General features: G+C 39.6%; 1 protein-coding gene across 3 annotated transcripts; it reads left to right on the top strand.

The window, feature by feature from the left end:
- The first annotated feature begins 1,756 nt into the window (after nt 1–1,756).
- LOC109633079 (sialic acid-binding Ig-like lectin 5) lies at nt 1,757–9,488 on the top strand. Of its 3 annotated transcripts, none has more exons than XM_069537093.1 (12): nt 1,757–1,852; nt 2,146–2,236; nt 2,582–2,992; nt 3,445–3,765; nt 3,870–4,181; nt 4,708–4,983; nt 5,068–5,346; nt 5,491–5,599; nt 5,687–5,756; nt 6,407–8,526; nt 9,161–9,271; nt 9,377–9,488. In XM_069537093.1, exons 2-10 carry the CDS (start codon nt 2,176–2,178, stop codon nt 6,788–6,790), a joined length of 2,223 nt encoding a protein of 740 aa, XP_069393194.1. In that variant the 5' UTR covers nt 1,757–1,852; nt 2,146–2,175; the 3' UTR covers nt 6,791–8,526; nt 9,161–9,271; nt 9,377–9,488. The 3 variants fall into 3 exon arrangements, with proteins under 3 accessions (XP_069393194.1, XP_069393196.1, XP_069393195.1); XM_069537095.1 differs by having other exon boundaries at nt 6,395–8,526; XM_069537094.1 differs by lacking the exon at nt 5,491–5,599 and having other exon boundaries at nt 6,395–8,526.
- Nucleotides 9,489–9,615: the final 127 nt, after the last annotated feature.

Below are 9,615 nucleotides of genomic sequence, written 5' to 3'. Positions count from 1 at the left end.
GGGGGCTTTTTCTATCAAGGGTCATGTAAATGTTTATCACATATTTCCGAGGGGCAAACTAGATTATTAATTATTGCACGAACCGCTCAAAGGCAAAAGGTGGAAGTGCCCTGCTTCGGTGAAACGTCTGACGTCAGATGGTAGTGATGAGGATGATGATGCTACTCTGGTTTTAGTCAAAACAATATGCTCAAACAAATCTTCATGCCAGGTAGTGCAGTGTAGTTCTCCCTCCTCAGAGGAGTGCGTACCTCCGCCGAGGACGAACGGGCCACCTTGACAAACGTAACGGATAAGAGGTATTAGGTAATGAGTAGTTTTTGTGTAACTCTGCTAACAGACAAACAAAGAAACAAACCCAGATGCAACATAACCTCCCTGACAGAGGAAATAATCCATGATGATGAAGCCTCAGGAGGCCACTGTCCCCAGGCAAACAGGTAATAAGGATATAAGGATGTAAGATACTCTCTCTCTAAAACAGGTTCTCTGCATGTAAACATCCAGTGTCGACCAGCTATTTTACTTCATATTAAGCTTTTATTAAGACACTGTTCTGTCGAGGGTTTCAGATACAGGATATATGCTGGCTAGCATTCTTAAACTACCTGTATGCACAAAGTCAATAACCTGTTCCTGTCTCTAAAACTACCCACATGGGGATTTTACTTTTTGTTTGTTCATTTCCAGAATTTTAGAAATATCAAACAAGTCTTACCTAATCTTTTGGCAGTGTGTTGTAAAGCAGATCTGTATGTAATATAATTTATGGTGATCATAATTATTATTATTATTTTTATTGTTATTGAGAGTTTTTTTTTTTCTACATATGTGATTGACACAATAATTCAGATCAGGGTTAAGCAATTTCTGCAAATTAGCACAGTTAATGACGGTAGAATTTCTCCAATGATGTACTTTGCTTGCTCTTTTGTTTTAAATGACTCTTTCACACCCCGAGCAAATTCATCTGTCTTCAGTTCCATGCAAACATAAATAAAGGTAAAACAACACAAAATGGAAACAGCTCATTATTGTTAGAGAACAAACTGTGAGGTGTCTGTTTGTCTTGTTGTGTCTTTTCTTTGTTTTGAAAAGAAACGTTACACCATCATGGAACCTTAACACGCTTTACATTTTTGGTTTAACTTTGGTTAAATGAGCAAAACAGGAAGTTATTGGTGTCCGCTTAAAATGTGGTTCTACACAGTTAAAATAATAATAATGACCAACCCTTCCAAACAAGGCTTTGCAAAGATTGATCTGGATTTACTGATGTTACAGAGCTTTTGTTGGTGACATATTTTGTGAAGTAGTTTATTTAGAGTCTGGGTTCTTTTTGATGAATATTCGTACAGATAACAATACACAGTGATTGTTCTATTTTAGAAATAGAAAAACACGGCTAGAGTGTAATTGAAAAGATTTAGAAATCAATAAAAACCAGCGTTTAACAGGGAACTTCCAAAGAATTCCAAACAGAATTTGGTGGATTTGTTACAGCAGCACCTATCCTGGTTCAGGAAGCCGGGGATCGTGGGTAATATCCGCCGTTCAGTTGTGTTTAATATATACTACATGATGAAAGAAGTGCATGCACTGGATTCTAATGAAGATAAGACACAACACATTTCTCTTATTGTAAGATGTCACATTTGAATGAGTTAAGGAGAAAATGGTGGAAATTTGGAAAGTGCGTAAAAGCCTGTCGATGTTGAAAGAAATATTTCTGAGCAGTGACTTCCTTAAACTGTGCGATTTCATAAATGGGGAAGGAGACAGAAAAGCAAGACGAGGAAGAATCACTTTAGCACAGAAGTAGAGAGAGAGAGAGAGAGGGAGACGGAACGAGGTAAAAAACCACATTTAACTAATGCTTAACATATAAAATGATTTGAACTGAGAAATAGAGTTTTTAAAATAAACTGTACAGTTAATGGTTCAAAGTTTGACAGGGGTCCTGAAACATGGCAAAAATGATCCTGCAGATATAAATCTATTCAGAGCTGCTGTTGTACAGATTGTTTTTCGTAAAAGAGCAACTGCATTTCAATCTCGCAACTAAGGAAAATCCAAATGTGCAACATCCTGTTTTGAGATGATGATTTCGATGGTATATTCCCCTGGGTCCGTTTTTTGTGTCAGGTTTGTTGAAGGAACTTTAATCGACTCAGGATGTTTGTTCTCATCTGGTCGACTCTGCTTTTCTCTGTGAGAGTCAGCGATGCTGAAACAGGTTTGCACTTGTTCATTTTACTCATATGCCAACTTTAAAGTTATGAAGAAAATAGGTTAAAATAACTTGCCATTAAAAAAATATGCTACTGACAAGGTTTTCGTTTGGGATTAGGATTTCAATCATACATTTGTTTTCCAAAGATGTGGTTTTCCGAATTATTTTATGTTGAATATTGGAATTCCACTGTGTTGTGTTTGCTGAAATCATTTTATATATAAAACTGTGTAAAACAGACAGATTCACATGTTCTATTTTTTTAAGAAGCTTTCTTCTTATTTTTGTATTTTATAAAAGTTTAAATAACCTCTCTCAATGTTTTTCTCTTACTGTTTGCATTAACAGGTTATTCAGCGTGGGGGCCAACAAGTTGTTCGTATGGCTTCTGTAACACTCTTGTTGAAGGAGACATCACTGCAGAGGTCGGACTCTGTGTCGTGATACCGTGCTCCTTCACTATTCCTTATAGTTTCCGACTCTCAACTTTGGTTTGGTCCAAATGTGAATCGACTAAACCAAGATGTGGTGACGTAGACATGATATTCAACAGTAGGGGTTCCAGCAGAAAGGTTCAGGTGGGGTTTACAGGCCGAGTGTCACTGCTGGAGTCAGATGTGAGTCAGAAGAACTGCAGCATCATCATCAGTGACCTGAAGGAGTCGGACTCGGGAACATATCAACTCAGAGTTAATGGTCATTTCAATGGATATGCAGACGGATTTACATTCCCCCAAAGAACAACTGTCCATGTCAAAGGTATGAACCATTCTGATGGATGCCATATTTGGTGTATTGGGACCATAGGCTGCATATAAAGATAAACGACACGTCTCCATGTCCTCCAGTTGTAAAACCAAACTTTAAAAAATAGCACTTTAATAAACAACAGTGTGAAAAATAAAAGAAACCATTGTTGTGAAAAGTTCATTCGATGTGAAGTTTGAGTTTTGGGTTTGATCCATGTCCCATCTACTAACACGGAGGTGGCATGGTTTATGACCTGTACTGCGACCAACCACCAGAGGGTGATCAAGGTGATTGGGCTTCACTTTAGTGGAGCTGTCATCGTCCATCCTTATTCACAGTCTATGAGTGGGACCTAAAGTAATGTTGGACATTTGTTTGTCGTTGCCACATTTTTTAAAGAGTGAATGAAGTGAATGACGACCTTCTCATCCGACTCCACTCATGAACTGGTCTCCCATCAGGTCTGAGTCAGAAGCCCACTGTGACAATTCCTCCTCTGACTGAAGGACGACCGGCCACACTGACCTGCACAGCTCCCGGCCTCTGCTCTGGCTCTGAACCTACAATCACCTGGACGTGGCGAGGAAGAGGAGAGAGCGACGCTCACATCCCGGGAAGCATCACGGCCCTCATGACTGAGAATGTGGCTGCGTTCGCAAAGAGAAGTCGCTCGAATCTGACCTTTGACCCTTCAGCTGAACACCACGGCGGCAACATCACCTGCACGGTCAACTTCAGAGGAAACGTGATCACAGAGGAGACGAAGACTCTGAGTGTGACCTGTGAGTACACGCTGTACTTCATTTCTGTGGGGCTGAATTTTACAACAGGAAACTGGAATTTAACAACATTATATGATTGTGCAACATGTGTTTTTGTATCATAGATGTGAAGGAAGTTAGAATCACACGTAATACAAGTGTGAAGGAGGGTGAGACTCTGAATCTGACGTGCAGCGTTGAAAGTTTCCCTCCATCGATGATCACATGGACAAAAGATTTTGACCAAAACATCAGAAATGGAACAGAGACCACTCTGCAGAACGACACATTCAGTAACCTGCTCAATGACACCGAAGAAAGAGGAACTGCCACTCTCGCCATCTCTAATGCGACACCAGAGGATTCTGGACAGTACATCTGCACATTGACACACAGGAACAACACCTGGAAGGAAAGTGTCAATGTAACAGTGATCTGTAAGTGCAACAACAAACTAATATATAGGAAAACATCGAAGACAAGAAGCAAATTAAAACAATGCCGTTTGAAATCTAAGACACCAAATGAAATGGTACAAAATCTGAAATAAAAAAACAGCAGATAAAAGTATGCAAATGCATTTATACTGATGCTTACACCTCTGAAATCAGAAATCTCTTTATATAGATACCGAGATTCTTCATATAGACCCTGTAATTCCAGAGATATACTTTATTCATTTAGGGCATGTTATGTTTGAGCAAAAGTCAAGAAAAGTAATGGCACAAAAGGATGAAAGAAAGAGCAACAAACAATAAAGTAAAATAAAGGTTTGAGAGATGATTTAAAAACTGACAGTGACGTGTTAAGTTTGGTTAATGAACCAATAACAGCTTTGTGATATTCCTGAGGAGTTAGCACCCTCCAGTGGTAATATTTAAAAGTACACTGAGGCAGACAACATGCATTATCTATTTGTCTGTCTGTCCATCCATCCATTATTAATTTATGTTTTCCTCACAGACATGAGAGATCCAGTGATCACCGGAGACTCCAAAGTAAAGGGGGAAGATGTTTTGAATCTGACCTGCAGCGTGGACAGTTTCCCTCCATCTCTTGTAGTGTGGACTAAACTTGGCTTCAACACAAACCTGCACAATGGAAGCGTCCTGCAGAACGACTCTGGTTCATCCACACTCATCATCCCTGATGTGACTGCAGAACATTCAGGACATTACATCTGCACAGCACAACATCCGGACAGGATCGCAACTACATTTACTGATGTAACGGTGACTTGTAAGTATGCGGCACTGGTCATTTCTGAGGAGGAAGTTGAAGTTCATCAGCCTTTTGTTCTCATGTTGCTCGTGTTTCTCACAGGGTTTTCAAAGATCTTAAAAAACTCCGGCTGTGAGGTCCAGTCGGGGGTCCTGACCTGCGTGTGCATCAGTGAGGGGTTTCCTCTTCCCGCCATCAAATGGCCGCTGTTGAAAGACCACACTGCGTACTCAATCATTACCACAGTGTCAAACTACACTGTCAGCAGCACCGTCATCCTGAAAGGCCGAAGTAACAGCTCTGTCGAGTGTGTCAGTGATAACGAAAATGGGGAAGCAAAAGAGAAACTCATCACTCGAATAAACTCCTCTGAACTCGGGGGTAATTTCAGCTTCTGCTATTTTAGATCGCTGCTTGAGGACGTTCTTTTAAGCTTTTAACCTTATTCACATAACTTCTGGTCAAACTATTTATTATCGTTCAGAAACACATCAGCATGTTTTTTTTTTTTCCTTCTGATTGCAGATGAACCCAAAGTATTTAAAAGATTTTCATGGTTGGAAGCCATCATCGCCTTTTTCCTTGGGGTTCTTCTCTCAGCTGTAGTTTTCCTTTTGGCAAAACAATGCCAACGGTATTCATCCTATTAAATTATTTCCACATTTCGTTTGTGGATAATAACATAACACGTCTCTAAATTTTAAATACATTTCTCTTCCAGAAAGAAACAGAAAAGCACTGATTATCTGGATGAGACTCTGGAGATGGCGACTAATCAAGAGGATCCACTGGTACTTATTTTGTTTTATCTAATACTATAAACGGTACTTTAGTTTTCTTCAGAGTGGTTCCCAGCAGAGGCGGATGTAGGATTTCTCTGAATCAGGGGCCATGAAGGGCCCACAATTTACACAGAGGGTCCAATTTTATGTCCAACACACATGCACAATTCCATGTGATCCATGCCACAACATGCGATAGATATTAGTATGTTCCAAGTCCCCTCATGAAACCAAATTTAAACTTACTAGATCCAGATTTTTATTTGGATCTGCACCAAACTGCTCACACTCAGATGTGATGTGAATCCTGCATTTGTTTTTAAATGATAATCTAAATAAACTACTGTTTGTGAGGGAAAGTGAACAAAATTACTGGATCAGTTCTTCCCTAACCTAAGATTCTTGCTAAACTGTCCAAGTTTATTTTTTGTGTAATCCAGCTAACAAACAGACAAACGCAGACAAACGCATAACCTCTTTGACGGGGGTAAGAACTTAACTTGTAACCTAGAAGAATAGAAGATGGTTGTGACTTGTGACTGTCTGTAAAAATACAGAAATGTAAATATCACAGAAAAACAAATTGCATGCATTGCGCACAGACTTTCGATTTGTACCCGCTGTCAAATGAGTCCTTTAATTTACAGTGTATCTGACAGATACATAATGGACAAGCAGCAAGAGATGCCCAGACCCACGGCCAAGAGAGAGCTGAGGCTGGATCTGTGGCAGCGGAGACACGAGCCCCTGATCTGGACGGTGGGCCAGATGACGTGGACTACGCCAGCATCGATTTCTCACTGCTGAAAAGAAGGAGTGCCAGAGATGGAGCAAAGAAGCCGGAGACCACTGAGACGGAGTACGCTGAAATCAAAAAACAAGTCGAAGAGGAGAGAGAAGATGGTGGTGCAGAGGAAGGTGAGGTGTTGGAGGAGGCCAGGATAGGGGAGGAAGAGGAGACAAATCATTGTGTCCCAGAGGAGGAGGAAGGGGAGGACATGGCAGTGTACGCCAACATAAAGGATGTAATGGCTGAGATTTAAGGATTGTTTGTTGTGGAGTCGCTTGAGGATAAAGTTTCTTTGCTCTGATCGGATGTAAAGACGGGTTGATATGAGATTCACAGCAAATTCAGTCTGTGACGAACAGACAAGACACGACACACCTCTTCAATTAAAGGGCATCTGCATTCATTTGATTAAAGGTGGACTGGAAGTTGGCTGAATATACTTATTCAAGTGTTATTTTGCTTTAGTCTCTTTGCTTTTTATAAACACTCCACATGAATTGAGCCGGCTCCATGTGCAAGTCGCAGCAACAAATCTGGCAGCGACGTCCAGTGTTCAGAAAACACATCAGTCTCCTCAGAAATTCAAATATCAATACTGAAAAAAAACACAAAAAAGTGAATTTTACTTCTATGTTTTAGGGATCTACAGATCAGTGTGACGTCTTTTCATTAATATATTTTTATTCCAATTTTCTGGTCGAGCTGATAAAATGTTGCAGCTCTTAATTGTTGGTGTTCTTCTTTTTCTACTTCCCCTTTTAAAAATGCGCTACAGGAATTAGACTCAGAACAGGAAGTTTTTTTTTATTTTGGCAGTAAACCGTTTATACATTAACAAAGCCCTCAATTTTTATTCTGCAATATCTACAGTCTCTGTGAGAGTGAAGTCTTCAGTATGCAGGAATGCATTAACTGATGAGGACAGTCACAGTACATCGCTAATGCAATAATTACGTCTGGCGTCTTGAAATGTGTGAAAAGGAAATACACAAATGTCATATTTGCATAATAAACCATTAAACCTGAAGAACCTTTGTGCTTTTGCATGCAGTTGAAATTAAGAACTAGTGAATTCAAATAATTATTAATAAAAGGGTTTTTATTGATGAATAAACAAACGGCTTTGACAGTTATTCAACTGACACTGCAGATATCAAACAGTTATATAGAATGAGCACATTCCTCCATGTCCTGTACGTATTATACACAAACACGTAGGTTAGTCAGTAGAATAGATGACATCTTGAAGTTGCCCAAAGTATCTTAAGTGTGACACTCTTGGTGTTGAGCTGTGATCACGGAAGTGGACGAAGGACAGAGGAAGTGATGAGCAGCAGAGCAGACAGAAACTTCCTGGAAACTTGTTAGAGTGTGAAGAGGCAAGAAGAAGCAGGAGGAAGGGAGATTGAGAGACACAGAGGTAATGCTCCACATTAACCTTAGTTTAAATAATTCTTTCAAATTGTTAACGAAGGCTAATCATGTTTTATTTTTCATTATTTCTAGGACTTATTTTTAAGTAATAATAAAAAAAAAGTATTTAATCAGAACATTTTTTAAATTAAGTAAAACTATCCCGGGACTCAGCCCTGAAGAAATCGGGAACTCTCAGGTTTCTCTATAAACATTTAGGTCTTGACCTCAAACTGAAACTGAATTTAAAACCTTTCATTTTTGCCATGGATTTTGTGAATCACTTTGTAACCTTGTTTAGATAAGTGCTATACAAATAGTTATTATTATTATTGTTACACTTAAAGATGCACCTGCAGAATCACTAACCATGCAACATCCTGTATTCAAATCAGTGCACATGGTCTTGTTTCTAATCCGGTTTCATCGTGTGAACTTGACTTTTCATGTATTTGCTCTGAGCTGCTGAACTGAAGAGTTTGTCCTCTGGAGAGACCGACCACCTCGAGCTCTGAGTCAGGATGTTGGTCCTCATCTGGGCGTCTCTGTTCTTATCTGTAAGCGGAAACAAAAAAGGTAAAGATTGTAACTTTAAATATTTATCTTCTGAGGAGGCTGACGATGACGTGAAGGATTTTAAAGTGAGAATGATCACATGTTCAACATTGACGTGTTTTTAAGAATGATTTAAATTGTGTGTCAGTAATATGAAATATTTTTTTTTTACATATGAGTCTCTATTGTCATAATAATCCTCTGATAAAAATGTCTTAAACCTGCTGAGTCATTTTAAAGGTTCTCAGCCTCTCACTGGAGCCACAGGTTTAAAACAAGGAATCACATCCTGCACATTTTGAGGTCCCAGAGATCATATAAGTTTTATTGCTTCATTTAATTCACAAATTCAAACTTTACTGGACAATTACTAATTCAAGATACACAAGTGTACGTAATAACCGGTGCGCCAACATCCAGGAAGCAGGGTTTATGAACTGTACTGCAGCCAGCCACCAGGGGGCGATCAAGATGCTTTGGCTTCACATGTCGTCCATCTTTGCATACAGTCTATGTTAATCACTGGAATGACGAATGTTTAGCACACAACACTGACCACACATGAAATGACAACAACCAGGAGATGAGAAATGTCCACACACCAGGTGATGCTCCCAAAAACGTATTTCTCATCTTCTTGGTTTCCTCTACACAGTCGCAGAGTCACCGTCGGAAAACAACTGCAACGTCACCTACACCGCCAACCAGAGCAACCCTGCGCCCAACTGTGTCAACAGCACCGCCGAGGTGCACGAGCGCTTAAAGTGTGAGTGTTTACCGACACTTTCAGAATCGAATTGTTGTGTGGATTTTGTATTTTCAATAAGAAACGACACTGAGCACAGTTCATTTTCTCCTTTTTTTATTTCAGGTCTACTCAACCAATTGTTTCTCACTGTGAAACAGCCACAAGTCATCATTGCATTTCTGACCGGGATTCTTCTCACAGCAACCATCTGCTGTTTGGTCAGAGCATGCCACAGGTTCAACCTCTAAACTCCTGAACCTTCAATTACAGTTTTGTAGTTTGTAGTTTGTAGTAGATTTATAGTTACATTGCTTCAGCATGTTTATTCATATTTACTGAAAATCATAAATAATAAGCATTTT

This window comes from Paralichthys olivaceus, chromosome 13 (assembly GCF_024713975.1).
Source record: "Paralichthys olivaceus isolate ysfri-2021 chromosome 13, ASM2471397v2, whole genome shotgun sequence".
Lineage (NCBI taxonomy): Eukaryota > Metazoa > Chordata > Actinopteri > Pleuronectiformes > Paralichthyidae > Paralichthys > Paralichthys olivaceus.
This window is presented reverse-complemented; position numbering and strand designations above follow the sequence as displayed.